Below are 21,216 nucleotides of genomic sequence, written 5' to 3' on the forward strand. Positions count from 1 at the left end.
GACTCGCCAGGCCTCCCTGGCCAGGATGCCGTCCCAGGCTACCTTTCTGCTCCCTCCCATCCTCTTGCTGTCCTCACCCACCCACAGGCCTCCTGCCACTCCATACTCCCCCAACTCTGCCCTTCCTCCCTGGAGCACCCACTCCATTGCTGTGCTCACTGAGCCTGCTCCCTGGGCAAGCATGGTGGGGGTGATTTCTCGTGTGGCTTTCCCCTCTGTCGCATGCTTTCCCTCCTCCCCAGGTACAGAGCAGTATTCCCCCACCTGTATGAACACTTCTTGCACCTTCTCCTACATATTTGTCTACCTTTTGGCCTCCCACCTACACTGTGGGCTTGGAAAGGGTGGGTGATGCATCGGCCATCTTTAGCTTGTGGGAGATCCTTAATAAATAAGTCAGTGTGTGTGCCTATGGCCCAAGGCAGGAGGGTCGCTTGAGCCCAGGAGTTCAAGGCTACAGTGAGGTATGGTGGCACCACTGCACTCTCCAGCCTAGGCAACAGAGCAGGACTCTTTCTCTAAAAAAAGAAGATCCTGGATGGATGGATGGATGGATGGATGGATGGATGGATGGTTGGATGGATGGATGGATGGATGATGAATTAAGGACCAGTGGCAGAATAAAGAGTATGAAAAGAAACAATGGTTTTCTCAGGTTGCGTTTATGTCACTTGGGAGATGGATTAGTTTTCCACTGGCCAGTGAGAGTCTACCTGAACCTTCCAGGTGAAGGTGAATATGGTTGTTCTGCAGCCTTCCATGGTCAGCTTCAGGTGGCCTCTAGCATCCTCTTAATAGCACATCAAAGCCAGGACAGGGGCTTCTGGATCTCCTGGCCTGAGTTTACATGGGGTTGACGTACCATTTGAAGCTCTTTTAGGAAGGGCTATGTATCAGTGTGTTCTCATGCTGCTAATAAAGACATACCCAAGACTGGGTAATTTATAAAGGAAAGACATTTAATGGACTCACAGTTCTACATGGCTGGGGAGGCCTCACAACTGTGGTGGAAGGCAAAGGAGGAGGAAAGGCATGTCTTACATGGCGGCAGGCAAGAGAGAGCATGTGCAGTAGAAATTCCCTTCATAATACCATCAGATCTTATGAGACTTATTCACTATCAGGAGAACAGCACGGGAAAGACCCAACCCTATGATCCAATTACCTCCCACCAGGTCCCTCCCATGGCTTGACACATGGGAATTATGGGAGCTACAATTCAAGATGAGATTTGGGTGGGGACACAGCCAAACTAGATCAGGCTGTGCCTGTGGGCCAGGTGTGCCTTCTCACTGAGCTGGCTCCAGAGGCAGCCATGGAGAGCTGGCGCAGGGTGTTTGTCTTTACGGCTTCCATGAGTGATTAGATGAGGCCTGCAGGGATGAGTGTGAGGTGGTGACCAGGGGTGTGTGTGTGTTGGGAAGTGATCCTGGCCATTTCACTGCCAGACAATAGAGTCACTGCCTGCAGCCAGGAAGCCTTCTCAGCCTCAAGGGGGCTGTACTAGGTGGTGAGGATGAGGTGTCCTCCTCCTCCTGGCTGGGGCAGGCTGTTGCCTCTGCGGGCTGGCTGTAGCTCCCTTAAGCTATTGTTACATATTTATAATATCCAAAGCAGATTCTCCTAAGGAGGCAGATCATGCTAAACAAAGAACTAAAAATGTGCACATGATACAGAGCAAGTGCAAATGCTTCTGTGTGGTGATAATTTGTATTCAGTTTCAGAGTGTTTTAATGAATCACAGAGGCATGCACTTTGTTTGAATAAAGAATGTACAGCCTTTTTTTCTCCCCAGGTAAAGTACACGAGATTCTTGCTTAAATGAGGCATACAATTTTAATCAGTTGGGCCCTTATAAAGAAAGAAAAACAGCTGCTACTTGTTAATTGGCAAATATCTTCTCCAATGAGCTCCTGATTTATTCACTGCTTTTAATAAAGACTTAAAATTCCACCAAGAAAGGGGTTATCACCACATTATACTATCTACTGGTACATCTGCAGCTAAATGACCCTGTTAGAGAACATGAGCGATGGCTTCCTCAAGCCCACTCTGCCCTGCTCTGCCCTTCTCCTCACTGGTGTCCCTGCTCACCTGGCCCTGACTGGTGAGTTCCATCTGGCTTACATGAGTATGGGCTGACATCCTCACCATGGGTAGAATCAGTTTGATATTTGTAATTGCAGCACTCAGGGTAAACACTACAAAAACAAACCCACAAAGCAACAGCCAGCCTTTAAAATATATTCAGTTGCACTTATTGATAGCATTCCCTTGGGCCAGGCCCACAAAGTCTTGAAGGATTCAGGGGTGGGAGGAATGGAACATTCTGTTCACCCTTGAATTTCCTCTCTGTTCTGCAGGACTCCTGCTGATAGTGGGAGTAGAAAGAATTGCTGTGTACTGAAAACAAGGGTTTTTTCATTTCTTTTCTGTTTCTTTGTCAAATTCATGTAAATGGAGATGTTTCAGTGCCTCTTTGCTTCACACAGGTTCCAGTTTAATCCTCAGTCCCTCCTTCCCCTCCTGGTAGTAGCGGAGGATGGTTAACGCTGAGAAAGAGCTCTCACACCCCAGAAAGGAGGTTACTGCTCAGCAAGCAAGGACTGAGGAACAATTAAGTCATTCCCCTCTCTTCTCTGAGGTGTCCCTTTGTTCTTAGAGTAAGCTGTGAAGTGCTCATTACCTCTTGCGGAAGCTGGAATTGACATGACATTGATTATATCCTAATACCAAAAGCCCTGGTCTTTGCTATAAATGGTCCTCAAGCTTATAAGCATGCAGTGAACTTGTTTCATTTTCCAACCATTGCATGCTGCAGATCTTCCTGGCTAGGATGCTGTAGGGAGTGTGTGTCCCCCCTCCCCCTCCAGAGCCTGGTCATTCAGGTAAGATTGAGGCTGTGGGGGGTCGGGGTAGAGAGGTGGTTGGGGGTGTGTACTTAGAACCTAACGTCTCAAGCAGTTAGCACTTTCTGGAAGATTTTTAGGTATCCCCTTTCTTTTAACACTTTGGGGGAGGATCACATTTACTTAAGATGTTCATCTGTATTCAAAATTTAATAAGCATGGAGACATATAATAAATTGGTTGATACTGCAGCATTTACTAAATACTAAAGGGAAGGAGTGAGCCTCATGAAAGACTTGGCCTTGGCTCTGATCCTGCCCTCTCCTAACTGGGCAGCCTTGGACCACTCAGCCCTTCTGACTCTTAGTCTTGTGGTTTGGAGGAGAATTTTAAAAGGATGGTATAAAAATCCTACATACAGCCTAACTGATAGGATTTGATTTAGGATACCACACATTGTACGACTTAGTAGAAATAGAATGAGTTTTTTTTTTTTCTTTTTTTTCTTTTTTTTTAGACGGAGTTTCGCTCTTGTTGCCCAGGCTGGAGTGCAATGGTGCCATCTTGGCTCACCGCAACCTCCGTCTCCTGGGTTCAGGCAATTCTCCTGCCTTAGCCTCCTGAGTAGCTGGGACTACAGGCATGCGCCACCATGCCCAGCTAATTTTTTGTATTTTTAGTAGAGACGGAGTTTCACCATGTTGACCAGGATGGTCTCGATCTCTTGACCTCGTGATCCACCCGCCTCGGCCTCCCAAAGTGCTGGGATTATAGGCTTGAGCCACCGCGCCCGGCTAGAATGAGTTTTATATGTTGTTACAGGTGCTTCTATCCAAATGACTTGTTTTTATATTTTTAGTGGCAGTTGAAGTTTGAGATGAGGAGAAAATGGCACCTTTCTGGTGGGATAACAGAGACTTTTATAAACATACCACCTTTCATCTCCTGGTTAGTAACATAAAGGGAAACAAGCTATGGGTTTAGTTCGTCCACCTACATGTAGATGAGACGTGTGATAATTTTAAGCCCTTCATTATCTAGTTCAGTGTTCCCATTTTGGTACTACTGACATTTGGAGACTGGATGGCTCTCTGTTGTGGGGGGCTGTCCTGAGTACTGTGGATGTGGGGACTGGATGGCTCTCTGTTGTGGGGGGCTGTCCTGTGTACTGTGGATGTTCAGCAGCTTCTTTGGCCTCTACCCTCTGGGTGTCAGTGCACCATCCCCTTAGTTGTGGCAACCAGAAATGTCACCAGATATTGCCACATGTCCTCTGGGGCATAAAACCCCGCTCCTTCCTAAGCCCTTCTAGTGAGACCCCTGGGCAACGCCTGACCTCCCTTGGAAGGCCAGGGACAGCTGTGAGCCTTGGCCTTGGGCAGGTTATCATGCGACTTTTATTTGAAGCTTTTGGTCTAAAAAACGTGTGGAACGATGAAAAGGAAGTATAATGTAGCTAAAAAAAAATGTGTAAGAGATTGGCAAACTCTAGCAGACAAAATTGTTATTTCAAAATAATTTAAACTTGGCATAAATTTATCTTTATGAAAGAAAGGAAAAGGTCTCAGCTACAGATCATTCTGGTAGAAATCCCTTTATTCTCCTGTCTCACTGTTTCCCAGTTTGCATGTTTCCCAAGTCGCTGTGCACCACTGAAACCCTCCAGGGAAACCCAGAGAAAAGTGTCTCCTATGCCCAGGAACTGATACCCCAGAGAGACTTTCTACCATAAGGAGCAGGAAGAGGGAGGCCTGCTGATCTCTCTGGACCAGGCTGTAAGAGGGAGGATGAATGAGCCCCAGGAGGCAGTGTGGGGTGCAGTGGGGGAGGCTAGGATAGGAGTGGATATTTTCTTTCAGAGTTTAGAGTAATAACGGGCTGAAAGTGGGCACTACAGCGTAAATGAGCATGGGAGCTAATGGTTAGCTCTTTTCATGCTAATCCCCTAGAGCCTAGCACAGGACTTAGCACAGGACTTGGCATGTACATTACTTAGGTTTGTTGAGTGAGTGAATGAGACCTTTGAGGTTACTTAGACCAGGAATTATGCACTCAAACGCTTGCCGAGTGCGGGTGAGGGGCTGGGCGTACAGCTGGAGAACATAAGAGGTGGTGGGGCTGTATCCACGGATGATGGCAGCTGCCACTACTGTCACAGCAACAACAGGTGTGTGCTGGGTGCTTACGACGTGCCAGGTGCTATTCCAGGCGCTTCACTTGTGTTATTTCATTTACGCTTAATGGTGATAATTTTTAAAATCAGAAGGTGTAAAATAAGGACAAATGAAACTATAAAGGCCTAGAAAGAAGGGCAGCATCCACATAACCCTTTTTTCTCCCTCTGCCTGCTGGCCTCCCTGAGAGCTAATGTCCCCTGTACAAAGGACGCCCTCCTCCCCTGCTGTTGCCCATTGTTCTTTCAGGCTTCTGGACTCCCCTGGGCAAGCTCTCTCCCTAATTGGAGTTTCTCCCAGGGCTCCCCACCTCCCTACCTCCCTACCTCCCTGTGGGTAGAAGCCCTTCTGCCCCCACAAGCTCAGAGCAGACAAGGCCATTCCTGGGAAGAACTGAAAAGTTTAATTTCAAATGTTAAAGCACTTTGTCCTTTTTTGTTTATCCAAGTAGTTTAACATCTCTTTGGCAAATAAAACTAGCACGTTGTGACAATGGCTGAGGTTTCCCTTGCTTGTAGGGGACATTTATTAAGTCTTATGAAATGTGAAAGGATTATTTCCAAATATCAAAATAACATTCACAAAGCAACACTTTATAACTTGAAAATGTCCCAAGCCTTTAGGTCAGTCAAAATGTTCTCTTAGTATGTGAAAACAAGGTCTTTTTGGGTAAGAAAGGCAGTTGAGTAGGAAATGTAAGATGTACTTACAGGACTAGCCAAGCGCCTTCTTGGAGATGATCCCCTGAAGGCCACAGGAGGAAGATGGCAAGGAGGAGAAGGAGGAGTCTCCTTTCCTGATGTTCTGGATGACTGCCTTCCATCTCATTTCTCCAGGAGAGCCCATAAGTAGTGAGCACTTTCATCGGGCTGTCAGTGTGAATGATGAAGATTTGCTTGTCCGAATACTTCAAGGAGGGTGAGAGAACTCAGCCGGTGTTTTTTTTTCTCCCATGCCTATGAAATGTGTAGAAACATACATGCAGTAGCTTCACTTTGTTTTCCTAAAATTTCCCATGCCTTTGAAACTGCCTCCGGAATGGATCTCAGGTGACTGGTGTGACTTAGTAAACTATAGTTAATAAAGATGCTCCTGAAGCCCCAGGTAAATGTTAAATTTCATAATTGTGTAATAGAAATTGTAAAAGGAAATGACAAGGCTGGGTGTCCTATTTTCTTCCCAGAAATAATTTCTGTCTCTTGCTTACAAGCCATTTAGGCAAATTTCACCCCCAAATGCCCATGTCTAATTTCTGATGAAATGAGGGAATCACCAAATCAACTGCTTTCTAATTTAAAAGGTTGATATAACACTAGAGGGAAAATGGTGAATCCAGCTGCTTCAGATGAGATGTTTGAAGCTGCCTCCTAAATGAAAAGTAGGCGATGTTACCTAGGTTCTTTTTGAATCAATAGTTTTGAGTACCCTAGAAGACAAGTCATTTTTGAATTTCAGCTCTGTAATTTGGAGCTCTTAAGAGAAGGTTCCCACAAAAAGCCAAAGCAGCTATGCTGGAGCATGGGCGTGAAGACCTCTGTTTTCTTCTCTCAACAGCACTGCCCTCCACCTGGTAGGTGAGATGCGAGGCAAGGGATAAAGCCTGAGTCTCCACCAATATACAGATTCATGTTCGGTGAAGCTGAGAGTCAGCAGTGAAGATACCGTCCTCAGCTATCTTAAAGAGCTGTGTTTGTCGGACAGTGCTTTGTCTGATGGCATAATAGCTTTCAGCCGAAGAGAGTGCCTATTTTAAATGAAATTACAACAATTTTCTCTTTTATTATGCATTTGAATCTTGTAGAATATTAGGGATCTATTTTAGAAGATTCTTAGCAGTCTAAGACAAGAAAAGACTTAATGACCCTGAAGAAATTAGTAACATGAGTCATGTTAGCCACCTAAGCTCCATGAGAACCACCAGCTTTGAATCTGCAGGAGCTATACGGAGCATGCTCATCTCTTTTCTCTGTGTTTTTCCCAAGCCATGTTAAGGTTGATGTTCCCAATAAGTTTGGCTTTACCGCTCTCATGGTTGCTGCCCAGAAAGGATACATCAGGTATGCCTTTTCCTTTTTTTTAAAAAAATCTCTCTTGGGGATTTAACTTTTTACTTTATTTAAGGGCTCTGGTCAGGATAGGGTTGGGAGGGAAAAGGGCCATAGAGGAACCCCACTTCTTTTGTGTCCGCCAAACCATACCATATGATGGCTTCGAAATCCAGCTGTTATAATCAAGTTACACAACATGCAGGAGAGAATGTAAGACATGTAATCGTATGTTGAGGAAGAAAGGTAACCATTTAATTACATGCAATATATTTTATATGTTTTTGGAAAACTGGTTATTGGAATTCGAATTTCTCTTTTTAAAAAATGTAAAGAGAGGCTTATTCTGGAAAACTTTCTGCTAGGTTGCTAAGATATAATTTTCACAGATACACTCTTATCTGTTCCACATAGAGATAATTATTAATGCTTTATTTTCATTTATATTTTAATTAAATGCCATTTGAAAAAAATAGAAATGTGTTTTCATTAAATGCTACCATTTAAAAATATTTTAACAATGGCCATTCAGAGGGTAGTGAACCATTTCGGTAGCACAATGTGCTTCATGTGCTTTAGTTTGATTTTAATGAATAACTCGTGTCAAAGGTGAAAGCCCATGTATTTGGAATGAAGAGGTAGTTTTCTGGTTTAGTGATGCCTGGTTTTAAAACCAGCTGGCTTCTTGAAGGTGCCGGGAAGAAACTGTCGCAAAGATGCATCTTGGATACTGCGTTACCCATTTTTACTGGACTGTTGTGGGCTCTGAGTGATCAAGGTGACTTATTTAGCTACAGTTAAGTTTGTTTCCTTTAGGCTTGTGAAAATCCTAGTTTCTAATGGCACAGACGTGAATCTGAAGAATGGAAGTGGCAAGGACAGGTAGGAGGTGGGGTATGACCAAAAATGTGCTCATGTTCTCAGAATTGTGTTGCTAGGCTTGTGCCCAGAGGACTGATTTCACCCAAGCATTTTTTCAGTTTCTTTGGACAGTCCTGAGAGGTGAGTGGGTCCCCAGGGAAAGATGTTGATGCTAAAAGCCAGCGTGCTCGCATGGCCTTGTGCTTCAGCTCACCAGGGCGCTTAGGGGGGCATCTGTTGTAATCTGTGGTGACTTCTCTGGTGTGGCGCCTGTGCCTGGTGAACACGCGGTGCATGGGAAATGGCAGCTACAGAGCAGCTCTCGCCAGCTCCGTGCTGGGCATGGGCGCAAGTGCCTGTCCCCAGCAGCCCATGCCTCTCAGCCCCCCCGCTCCATTTTAGCCTCACTCTTTACCCAGAATCTTTGCTGTTTCTAAAGAAGCAGAGAGAAATCGCCACCAGAGAGACAGCCAGAGCACTTTCCTGAGGTGAGGGGTACAGGTCCCCTTGCAGGGCTGAGAACATTACAATAAAAGCTCAGGGGAAGAACACGAAGCACGTAAAGCACAGATGAGAGTGCTCTGAAAGACCTAGAAACACTTGCGAGTCTAGTCATTGGAGTGAATTAATTAATTCCGACTCACCCGTGTTTATTGACTGATTACTACTTGCCAGGTGCTGTGCTTGGTGCCTGGGTGAAACAGTGAGCAAAATGCCAGGCCTCGGCTTCAGGGGCTGTGGTCACGACACACACGGAACCAGGGCTTGGGCACTGCACATGGCATTGATGGAACAGCTGCCAAACACTCACCTTCTGGCCAGGCGTGGTGGCTTACGCCTATAATCCCAGCACTTGGGGAGGCCGATGTGGGTGGATCACAAGGTCAGGAGTTCGAGACCAGCCTGGCCAATATGGTGAAACCCCGTCTCTACTAAAAATACAAAAATTAGCCGGGTGTGGTAGCGTGCACCCACAATCCCAGCTACTTGGGAGGCTGAGGCAGGAGAATAGCTTGAACCTGGGAAGCGGAGGTTGCAGTGAGCCAAGAGATTGCACCACTGCCCTCCAGCCTGGGCGACAGAGCGAGATTCCATCCCCAAAAAATATAACAAAACAAACACAAAAAACCCCCAAAAAACTGACCTTCTGCGGCAGGCCAGAAATTTCGAAAACCCCAACTAACTTCTCAAATCAGAAGGCTTGTCTTCTACATTTACATTCTCTGGACACAATGCAGCAACAGATGTTAAATAACAGTATCTTAAATATCACTTATACATTTAAAAAGTATTTTTCCAAATAACTCATAGGTAAAGTTGAGACTAAGCTGTCAACTCCAAGTTTGAAAAGAATGGTCAAGTCTGAAAAGGGAAAAGGAAAAATGTATAAGGAGAACAGGAAAAATGAAAGAATTAAAAGTAGACACGGATTAAAAACTAAAGATTTTTGAGAAATGTAAGAGTTGCCTCTTAAACAAAAACCTATATAATAAGATACACCAATCTTTTGTACATCTAAGAAAAAAGAAAAAAAACCTAGAAGTTTGAAAGAGGACAATAACAATGGCTATAGAGAAAATGTAAACATGAAAAGAAAATGGTGTTTGTGTCTATAATAGTAGATAATTCCATTGAAATGGATTCTTTTTCTGAGAAAAAGAATTTAAACCACCAAATCAACCCAAGAAGCAGAAAATCAAAAATTACCAATATCCATGCAAGAAACGGGAAATTCATTTAAAAATTACCTCCAATCTAGGCTCTGTGGCTTCATTGTTCTACCAGTGAAGCTGTTGAGATTTTCTAGTCACTGATAATAACCCTGGGCTTTTCCAGAGCAGAGAGGAAGCTGGAATTCTCCAGAGGATCACCTTATTGCTAAAATCTAATATTAACAGAAAAAAAGCTATTTGTATGTTTGTTTGTTTGTGTTGTAGGTATTTATAAATCTCTTCCATCCCACCTATGAGGGCCATACCAGAGGGTAAGGTATTAGGAAATCTTTTAATGTAACACTTCCCATCAGTGGATTAAAGGTGAAAACCTTTATCTGTGTAGAGCAAAACAAAAATTGGGTGTAACTTGGCATGTTTATTAAAAAGTGTCTTATTTTTTAAAGTGAAGGATGCTTTCAGCCTTTGAACAGTGTCTGACACATGGGAGGCAGGGAGTGTCTGTTGAATAAAGAATCCCTTTGATTGCAGCATATAAAGTTGTTTTTTTTTTTTTAATCAGTCAGCCAGTGTCATTCTTAGTATTGGCAGATTCCTTTCCAAAATTAGTAGTGAAGCCCAAGAGAGTGGTGGAAAACTTGATGTGAAACCCTCATCCCTCTGAGGATGTGGTGTGACCTGGGGCAGGCTACTTAACCTCCCTGTGCCTTAGTTTCATGTCCATAAAATTGGAATAATAGAAGTACTTACAGGTTGTAGGCATTTAACGAGTTAATATGAAAAATGCATAAAACAGTTCCTGGCATATGGTACATACAGATATAATTTGTAATTTCATGACTAGACAGTATTTTGAAGGCTGATCCACTTGATATGAACTGAGGTAAGAGGTATGATTTCTTTCCTGTGGAACCTAACAGAATCGATTTCAAAAACTTGGACTTAATAAGGAGGCTCAGAAAAGTGGACAGCTACAAGGCAAAGACAAGACTTTCTTAAATCCCTGCAATTACCAGTTAATAAATGTAATGGGGAAATAAAATAGAATGAAAATAAGAAAAGTAGGAAATCTGAATGAAAAAATAAACCTAAAAACCTTACTGAGTGATATAAAAATTTAAGAAATAAAGACATGTCATACGTCAGCATGGCAAGATTGACTATTATACAATTTTTAGTTCTCAAATATCGCATGGAGGTTCAGTGCAGCCTCCAATGGAATTATTCTTGGGAGCCTGTCAAAATGATTATAATGTATCTAGAAGAACAAATAGATAATATCTACTAATTTTGATATTATTTTGTCAAGGAAGAATGCGGACGGACTTGCCTTGACGGTTATTAAAATGCCTTATAACATTATAGTAATTAAAGTAGTATGATACTGGAACAAAAAAAGTAGTAGAATGGAATAGGAATCCTCAAATAGATCCCTATCTGCATAAGAACCTGGTGTATGATGATGGAAGCAACATAAACCAATGAGGAAGGTATTGGAAAAATAGGATGTTTGAAGGAAAAAGTCAAGTTAGATCTTGGTCTCATAGCATGCACCAAAATAAATTCCAGATGAATTAAGAATTAAATGTAAAAAACAAAACCATAAAAACAAATTACCAGAAAACACAGGCACATAATTATTTGAGCTTGTAATGAGAAAGGAATAAACACATTGGAAGGAGTCATTAAGGAAAAGATTATACATTTAAAAAAAATTATGATGTTAAGGACATTCCAGGGAGATATTTACAAATGTATTATAGACAAATTATGGCATTTTTAATGTATAGAACACACGTATGGCCATACATATCCTCCACAGCAGCCTGCACACACAGTAGAAAAAGCAGTTTACACAAGAAGACAATTTATAGCAGAATCAATATAAGCAATTTATACAAAAAAGTTTAACATTACTAGTAATAAAATATTTTCTCCCTATCAAATTGGTTATTAAAAAATAATCATGTTGATAAAGATGCCGTGAAATACCTGTACTTTCAAATATAGTTGATAGAAATGTAAATTAGTATAATCTTTCTGGAAAGCAATTTGGAAATGTGCATCCAAAGTAAGCCACATTCATGGACACAGCTATCCCATTTTTAGGAAACAATCAGAAATGCAAATAACACTAGTAAGGGTGTTAGCAGTGACTCTTTGAGGAGACCAGGCCAGTTATCTTATAGAATGTCCTATGTTCTGGATTTGCCTGTCTCCCACCTGTGGGGCAGGCATTTCACTTGTTCCTCTATCCCTTTATTAACAATAAAGTTAAGACAGATTTAAGGACTTGATTGCGTCAGGTGCCATCGTTCATGAGTCTCAGGCAGGAAGAACACTTAAGGCCATGAATTTGAAACCAGCCTGGGTAACAAAGTGAATTTTTTAAAGAATTAAACAAAAAAAAATTAAAGGCTTAATTAGACTCAGATTAACAGTTTTCGCAAGAATACTTTGGAGCTAGTGTTTTGACTGCAGGTTATATCCATATATATAAATATATAACTGCAGGTTATATCCATATATATAAATATATAACTGCAGGTTATATATTTAAAATTGTGAGAAATTTGAAACAACTTAAATGTCTGACAATAGTGGACCGATTGAAGTTATGATATATTCATATGCCAGAATATTTAGTATGTAAATACTGTTTTCAGTGCATAAGAAAACAGGAAACTATATGAAATAATAAACTGATATAATACTTTTTAAAAGGCAGGGAGAAAAGAACAGCATACAGATAGAACAAGAGAGAAAGCACGGGATTTTGTGTAGAGCTGGGAGTATAGCAGGGGACTGAGCAGCCAGCCAGTGGGGCGGGTCCTCCATTCCTGGTGGGCTTGCCCTGGGCACAGGGGGATGCCCTGCAGTGCTGTGCTCAGGATTGCGTTGTGTGAACCAGAGAAGGGCATTTTTGTAAAGCAGCAGATAACAGACCCCGCAGGTGCCAGGCAGTTTGAGTTCAGATGGCCATTGGGGTGGTGGCTGACTCCAGCTGCTTGGCACTTGGAGGACCTTAGTGGCTTTCTGCTGGTGGGAAGCAGGTTCAGGGCCGTCCCTGTCCCTGGGAAGGAAGAGCCCCTGGTCTCAATGAGCTCATTGCTGGGCAATCTGGAGCCTCTGGGGCTGGTTATTAGACAATCCTCCTTCCCTCCTAGAGCAAATTCAGCAGAATCTTAAGAGTTTGTTCTCTGTGAGTGAGATCAGGTTATGTGTGACTCTGATATGAGATATTTTTTTCTAGGTACCATGCCTTACTTTATAATCAGAAAAGCATTATTTAAAAATCATGTAGATAGCTAGAGTTCTATTTGAATGTAATTTTAAAAATGAAGTTTTCTTTCTTTAGCAAAGGTCATTCTAAAAACCTTCAAGTGTTTGGGAAGGAGTATGAGCACCCTAAACTCGGCAGGCAGGTGGTGCACCATGCTCACTGTCTTCTAGGGGTCCCCAGGAAATGAAGGCCTGTGTGAGGATGTGGGGCTGCAGGGGTTTGGCCCCATCTTGGCTCAGCTGGGCCTTGCCTTCGGGGCTTCCAGTTATCACTCAGAGGCTTTACACATTTCCCTACTGGGAAGATCTTCTGTTTTATTTTCCAACTCTTTATTTTGAAACATTTACACATTTAGAGAAAGTGAAAGAACAGTACAGCAAACGCCTGTATACCTACCACCTAGACTTGGCAGTTGACATTTGGCCATATTTGCCTCTTCTTTTTTTTTTTTTCTTTTTTTTCATTCTTGCTGAACTATTTTGAAATTAGTATAGCATAACCCTTCACCCCTCAATACATCAGAAAATGTTTCCTAAAATCACAGTCATTAACCTGCATAATAGTCCTATCATATCGCACCTGAGACACTTCAACTAATTCCTTAATATCACTGATACACAAGGACCCATGCAGCTCTCCCTACCTGTTCCCCAAAGCTCTTCCACTGCTTTACTTGAGGGGTGGTGTGGGGCGAGACCCTGATCCACTCGAGGTTCCCACACTTCATCTGGCCATTCCCTCATTTTAGTTTCTCTTATTCTAGACCAGTCCTCTTTCTCAAATTTTTTTTTTCTCATAGCAGTGACTCTTTGAGGAGACCAGACCAGTTATCTTATAGAATGTCCTATGTTCTGGATTTGCCTGTCTCCCGCCTGTGGGACAGGCATTTCACTTGTTCCTCTATCCCTTTATTAACAATAAAGTTAAGACAGGTTTAAGGACTTGATTGCGTCAGGTGCCATTGTTCATGCTTGTAACCCCAGCATTTTGGGAGTCTCAGGCAGGAAGATCACTTAAGGCCATGAGTTTGAAACCAGCCTGGGCAACAAAGTAAATTTTTTAAAGAATTAAACAAAAAAAAATTAAAGGCTTAATTAGACTCAGATTAATACTTTTTGCAAGAATACTTCAGAGCTAGTGTTGTGACTGCAGGTTACATCCATCGGGAAGCCTGTGATGCAGGTTGTCTCCCATAGCGATCTCCGGTAGCGATCTCGGGTAGCGATCTCGGGTAGCGATCTCGGGTAGCGATCTCCGGTAGTGATCTCCGGTAGTGACTCTAGGTTTCATTACTTTTTTAGAGTGATGATAGCAAATTTTCTTTTTTGTAAAGATACAGTTTTCCCATTACACTTAGAAAATAATCTTTGGGGTAATAATTCATTGCTGTGTGAATATTCCCTTCCCCATTAACTTCTTTTTTTTATTTTTGGAGACAGTCTTGCTCTGTCATCCAGGCTGGAGTACAGTGGCACAATCTCGGCTCACTGCAACCTCTGCCTCCCAGGTTCAAGCGAATCTCCTGCCTCAGCCTCCTGAGTAGCTGGGATTACAGGCTCACACCACCATGCCTAGCTAATTTTTATATTTTTAGTAGAGATGGGGTTTCACCATGTTGCCCAGGCTGGTCTTGAACTCCTGAGCTCAGGCAATCCGCCTGCCTCAGCCTCCAAAATTGCTAGGATTACAGGCATGAACCACTGCACCTGGCCTGCCCATGAACATTTATCCAGTAATTTCAGTATCCACTGATGATCCTTGCCTGAATCAATTATTTAATTGGGAATTGCAAATAAGGGGTTTTCTAACTCCAGAGTTACTTTTAAATTTGTTGGCTGGCAGTCTTCTGTGAAAAACAGCTCACCAACTGGGGATGGACTACATTTTATCCTTAAAAAACAAAATATTTAGTTTTTTTCTTAAATACCAATTTTTAGAATAAGGAATTGGTTTGATAGTTATCTTTAATAGTGTCAAAAGAATATTTTTTTCTTTTTTGAATATCATGGACTTTGGATATTTTAAAATCCAATCGTTTACCCTGTTATGGTCACTATGAGATATAATTTACATACCGTAAAATTCACCTTTTAAAACATACAATTCAGCATTTAAAAATGTATTCACAAAGTTGTGCAACCACTACTACTATCTAATTCCAGAACATTCATCCCCTCCCCCCACAAAGAAACCCTGTACTCTTGAGCAGTCACTCCCCATTACTCCTTCCCTTCAGCCTCAGGCAACCACTCACCTGCTAGTTCTGTCTTACTGATGTGCCTATTCTGGGCATTTCATATAAATGCAGTCAGACAATATGTGGCCTTTAACGTCTGGCATCTTTTAGCCCAGTGTTAAGGTTCATTCATATTTGAAGCTCTCCCTTTCTAAGATTCCATTGTATGGATATACCACATTTTGTACATCACTTGATGGATACGTGTACGTTTTATATGAGCAAATCCATGGCTTTTCCACTCAAATTAGGATTTCTTGGTTTGAGACAGGTAGGGTAGAATGTGGAGCTGTTTGGTGACTGTGCTTATCATCAAATGCTGCTTCTTCCACATGCTGCAGTCTAATGCTGGCGTGCTACGCGGGACACCTAGATGTTGTGAAATATCTCCGGAGACACGGTGCTTCTTGGCAGGCGAGAGACCTGGGAGGCTGTACAGCTCTGCACTGGGCTGCAGACGGAGGCCACTGCAGTGTGATTGAGTGGATGATCGAGGATGGCTGTGAGGTATGGGTCCTGCCCTGTTAACCACGCACACGCTGTTAAGAATCTGAAATGCTGCTCCATGGGGTCTAGCAGAGGCAGCGCCTTTGATTAGTCAACCTTAAAAATACTGGAGAAATTTTTCTGACTTAGCAAGAAAGCCCCGAAACTTTGGGAAAAGAGATCATTGTAGAATTGACATGATAGTGAGCTTTCAGATTGTTGTGGGGGTTTATCTTGTGTAGGGAAGAGAAACAGGTCTGAATCCAGAGCTGGACCTGATGCTTCTACCTTTTTTTTTTTTTTTTTTTTTTTTTTTTTGAGATGGAGTCTCACTCTGTTGCCCAGGCTGGAGTGCAGTGGTGCAATCTTGGCTCACTGCAACCTTTGCCTCCCAGGTTCAAGTGATTCTTCTGCCTCAGCCTCCCTAGTAGCTGGGATTACAGGCATGTGCCACCAAGCCCGGCTAATTTTTGTATTTTTAGTAGAGATGGGGTTTCACCGTTTTGGCCAGGCTGATCTCAAACTCCTGACCTCAAGTGATCCACCCGCCTTGGCCTCCCAGAGTGTTGGGATTACAGGTGTGAGCCTCTGCACCCGGCCTGATGATTCTGCTTGTTCTTTTGTTCATTGGCTTATTTCTCTCTTCATTTAGTCTTTCACCAAAGCTTTACTGAGCATGTACCAGATATTATTTCAAGTGCTGGAGATAGAAAGATACTAAGAGCTCTTACAGCTATTGTGCTTCTTGTTGCTTCTAAAATTAGACAATTTTTATTCTTGGTTTGTTTTAAAGATTAGTCATTAAAAAAAATTTCCAAAGAGCAGGCTGACCATATCAAGAATAGATCATTTCAGTTCTTTGTGTCTTTACCTGGAAACAGGCAAGTTGGTCTACCTTTGATTTCACGTTACCAGAAAGTGCAAATTTGATTTAGCAAATAGAAGCAGTGTTGATTGGACTTCTACAGATATTTGAAGATGGGTAATTAGAATTAGATCAATTATGGAAACTGCTGATAATTTTGAAAGCTTTAGTTCAAGACGTTGAGAAATTAGCTACAAATTTCAAGGCACGGAACTAAAGAACGATGGACAAAGTGCGGTGCTATCCGTGACTGCCAGATGGTGTGTAGGGTGCTGAGAAATGAAGCCGATGACCTGGAAAATCAACTCAAATTGAGAAAAGCCATGTCTCCTGGAAGATGTCAGTAGATTTGTTCTAGATTGTTTCTGAAGGGTAATTGCGGGAAAGTGAGGCTGCAGTTATGGGATCTACCTGGTTCCTGCTGCTGCTTTTGGAGAATTACTTTCCTCTTGTTTTAGAGACAGGGAGGCAGAAGAGAGAGCCTGTGAGAGGCAGAGAGAGGTAGAAGGCTGAGCCTGTAGGCTTCCATGGTAGAGCCGGGCCCACGTGCCACGTATGGTAGTGATAGCCACATGCTGCTTGTTTGGTTTGTGATCAACTCTGGGCAGGTTTTGCACCTAGTAAAAGTCTGTGATTGAAAAAGAAGGTTGTACTTTGCTGAAGTCAAGCATCCAGGCTGGGCGTGGTGGCTCATGCCTGTAATCCCAGCACTTTGGGAGGCTGAGGCAGGTGGATCACTTGAGGTCAGGAGTTCGAGACCGGCCTGGCTAACATGGTGAAACCCTGTCTCTATTGCAAATACAAAAATTAGCCGGGTGTGGTGGTGGGTGCCTGTAACCCCAGCTATTAGGGAGGCTGAGGCAGGAGAATTGCTTGAACCTGGGAGGTGGAGGTTGTAGTGAGCTGAGATCATGCCACTGCACTCCAGCCTGGGCAATAGAGCAAGACTCCATCTCAAAAAACAACAAAGAAAAGGAAAAGTAAAGCATGCACAATAGGGCAAATCTCAGGTATCAACATTTAAATACAGGAGTTTTGGAAATGTAGGCTCTCTGGGCTTCAGATATGAACACACTAATTTGGGGTAAATTCCATCCTTCTTTGAAGCACTGGAACTACTTTGCAGAGGACAGAACAATAAGCATGGATGTGTTTACTATAGATTTCCACATGACTGGCCTGGGGGCAGATGGATGATGTCAACATGAGTCTCTCCATGTTCGGCAGATGGCTCACCTGATGCTTCTGAAGCCCATGGGAAGGACTTGGGGGCCAATCAGGGCATTGCCACCTTCTTCCGAAATGTAATGATTATATACTAAGAGTGACTTATTCACTTGGTGACTTATTTATACATTTCTGCATTTAATGAGCCATGTGACCTCAGAAAAGGCACTTCTCTGAGATTCAGTTTGATCATTTGTAAACCAAGAATAAAAATACCTACCTCTGATTAACCTTTAGGACCAAAAGAGAAAATATGTGTAAAGAGGGTTGAAAACTGTATAAAGCATCATGTAATATGAGGCTTATTTTATTATTCTTCAAATATAATGAAGTGTGTTGCCCACAGGTTAGTTCTTTGCATGAGGGAGAGCTGCAAATCCAAACCATGTTGCAGTGGATAATCTTATACATAGAAGTACCCTGAGGTGCCCCCAAGATCTCCTGGAAATTCTTTGTTCTTCCATTCTGATGTTTTACTAAAGCTATGGATCATCCTTGAGTAATTCTTCTGTAACAGATTGTGTGTGTGTGTGTGTGCACACGCGCGTGTGCATGTGTGCTTGTGTGCACATGGTATGCATGAGTGTGTAGATGCACACGTGCATGTGTGTACCTGTGTCTGAGCACACACACGTATCTATCTTCAGCACCACTCTTCATGGATTGGCGAGGTCTTCATTGGAATTGGAAGAGACAACATTTACATTTTCCTAATCTAACATCTTTATTTTAGAACACTAAACCGAGAGATTTCAGCGTAGAGAAGACAGTCGGGAGACAGCCATCTGATTACGTGCATGCTGTTTTGGAGAAGGCATCAGTCAGACTTTTCAGACAGAGTTCGTGTAATGAATCTGGTTGTTCTGTATTTACCTGTAGGTCTTCTGCCTAAAGTTGTTATTATGACTGTCTTGTTCCAGAAAGGATGTAAAGCTGCTTACAACGATACATAAAAGTAAGAAAAATCAATGCTAGGTGAGGAAAATTAGTCAAGAGAGAATAAGAATGCTCCAGGGGCCAAGTGGAAAGTCAGTCAGTTAATTTTTCTAGCCCATCTTTTTTCTACTTTAAAGGATGTAGATGAAGAAGCCAGTGGGGAGACCCTGAGGCCTCTCAGCACCCTCTAATGCAATTCTAACATGTGTCCTCACAGCATAGAAATGTGAATTAAATTAGCACAGTGCAATGAACTCCTACCAAATGTGGAAAGACGGCTATCTAAGTCTGGGCGCTGGGGCAAGGAAATACTCCTTTTATAAGTTCGAATCATTTTAAGGAAAAGAAATTGGGCTCAACACAGCTGTTTCTCTGGCCCAACAGGTAGACGTAGTGGACACTGGTTCTGGATGGACCCCACTCATGAGAGTCTCTGCAGTGTCGGGAAATCAGAGGGTGGCCTCTCTTCTAATTGAGGCTGGGGCCAATGTGAATGTGAAGGACAGAAATGGAAAGACGCCTCTTATGGTAGGTCGTCCTCCCCAAAATAGGCAGTTTTCTGCATGGAATTAAGGTCAGAGCTTTTTCTGCGCCTCCACCAGCCCTTGGCTTTGACTGTGTGTGTGTGTTCCCTGTCGGCTTGTTCAGAAGGGCATGAGGCCGTTACTAGAATACGTTTCTTGTCTTTTTACAACCATTTCTTTAAGGAGTAAAGAACCCCTGTCCCCAGGACCACTGTGGGGTCAAAACAGATCTGGTGAAACAAAGAACAAGCTGCTTTCTGTCCTGGTTTTAGCGTGGAGAGAGGGAGAGTCCATTTCCCTGGAGTTGCTACTGTTGCAGCTGCAGAGGAAGCGCTGTGCCTGCAGCCCACGCGAAGCCACGGTGGCCCTTTGTGGGTTGCAAGGGGGCTGCTGGGACTCCGCACGTGCCAGGCTCATGCTTCCTGCTGCTGTGTGTGCCCTGGAGGGAGGAGCTCATGCACACCACCCTGGGTTTTGTTTTCTAGGTGGCTGTGTTAAATAATCATGAAGAGTTAGTTCAGTTACTTCTTGACAAAGGGGCAGATGCAAGTATAACAAATGAGGTAAATGAGTCCATCTTTATCTAAAGGTTTTCCTCGGAGGGGGAGAAAGAACGTTTATAAGCGTGTAAAATTTTTGTTGTTTCCTGTTTCAGTTCGGCAAAGGTGTCCTAGAAATGGCCAGAGTTTTTGACAGACAGGTTGGGATGCTCTTTCTGCCTATCAAGGCTAATTTCATAGCCCTTTAAGACTCAGAAAAACCACCAAAATCCTGGATTACATTCACCTGTCTGTTTTTGTTTATCTAGAGTGTAGTCTCCTTATTGGAAGAAAGGAAAAAAAAGCAGAGGCCGGAGAAGTCTTCTGTCTGCTGATCAGAGCACGACTCATCTGCGAAATCCACATAAAACAAAGTGAAACGTGACTGTTAATCTAGGGATGGGAAATTCTGCATCTTGGAGCGCTGTACATTTATTTATTTAGTTGAAGATTCAGTGTTCCGACTTTGAAATACATCTTTTTACCTAAGCATGCGCGTTATGTGGTGCCATCGTTGGGCGTCTTTAGAATGGGGATGTTTTCTTACACTTGTGCCTTTTAGAGTTAGACATGAAACAAAATATTTATGCACTGAAGCTACACAAACACACATGGGTCTGCCACTCCCGGCTCCTGCCCTGCAAGCTGTCCTTCGACCACGCTAGGCCTTGCTGGAATTCTTTCCCTCATGTGTTTTCAATTAAATCCTCCCCTCCCAACTTGGGGCTTCCAGGCTGGTTGTCAGGCTGCTGCTCCCTCCTGGAGTGGCGCTCCTCCGAAAAGCCCAGGAGTTTTCAGCCGTTGGCTTCACATCAAAGCTCAAAATACATATTTCAAGACTCTGATTCTGTTCTATTAGAGGTGTCTGGTTGAGGGTCAGCCTTCTTAGACCAGACCTGTGAATGTGTTTGCATATCTCACGCCCTGACAATGAAAGACTCAGCCTGCTGGTGGGTTGACGATGTAGCCAAAGAGTACTATATTAAATTTTGTCTTCAGAGCAGAAGGTTTTCTGATGCTGATCATGCAGTTCCTAGTCAAGCAGGAATTAACCACAGCCATGTCTGCTGGTTGGAAGCTTAAAGACACAAACGTGGTAGAGCTTCAACTCAGCAAACACACTTAAAAATCAGCACAAAAATGAGTGTACAGACCACATGAATTTTGTGTCTCCAGAGGCACACTGGTTAACTTGGCCCCATGAGCAAACCAGCTACAAAGGTCTGTATAGGAGTGGATTTTTTTTTTTTTTTTTTTTCTGTAGGGAAAGACTAATAAAAGGTAATTAAAACTCCAAAGCTTTTCTGAGGGGCATAGTGAAAAAGCACACAATTCTATTGACATTAGCAATCGGCTTTATTCCAGAGAGCTCACAGAACATTCACTTTAGGAATGGGATTTGTGGGCCATAGTTCCGTCCTTAGATATTTCATGAGTGTTTTATCTTGTGTACAAATGCATATTCCTTTAGATTTCCCAGATTAGATTGTTAAAACCTCTCCAAAAATTGGAGCACAT

General features: G+C 42.9%; 1 protein-coding gene across 3 annotated transcripts in view; it reads left to right on the forward strand.

The window, feature by feature from the left end:
• FANK1 (fibronectin type III and ankyrin repeat domains 1) overlaps positions 1 to 20,187 on the forward strand; it is a 149,794-nt gene extending 129,607 nt beyond the window's left edge. Inside the window, exons 4-11 of one of the 3 annotated variants that reach the window (XM_032281978.1) lie at positions 5,860 to 5,941; positions 7,006 to 7,080; positions 7,885 to 7,950; positions 15,463 to 15,628; positions 19,020 to 19,163; positions 19,645 to 19,722; positions 19,815 to 19,859; positions 19,968 to 20,187. In XM_032281978.1, coding sequence (XP_032137869.1) covers positions 5,860 to 5,941; positions 7,006 to 7,080; positions 7,885 to 7,950; positions 15,463 to 15,628; positions 19,020 to 19,163; positions 19,645 to 19,722; positions 19,815 to 19,859; positions 19,968 to 20,033 — 722 coding nt within the window. In that variant the 3' untranslated portion in view covers positions 20,034 to 20,187. The remainder of the gene's footprint in view (positions 1 to 5,859; positions 5,942 to 7,005; positions 7,081 to 7,884; positions 7,951 to 15,462; positions 15,629 to 19,019; positions 19,164 to 19,644; positions 19,723 to 19,814; positions 19,860 to 19,967) is intronic. The other 2 variants (XM_032281979.1, XM_032281980.1) reach the window with 2 other exon arrangements.
• Positions 20,188 to 21,216: the final 1,029 nt, after the last annotated feature.

The sequence above is a fragment of the Sapajus apella genome, unplaced genomic scaffold (genome assembly GCF_009761245.1).
Source record: "Sapajus apella isolate SASKATOON/1434 unplaced genomic scaffold, GSC_monkey_1.0 scaffold13, whole genome shotgun sequence".
NCBI lineage: Eukaryota > Metazoa > Chordata > Mammalia > Primates > Cebidae > Sapajus > Sapajus apella.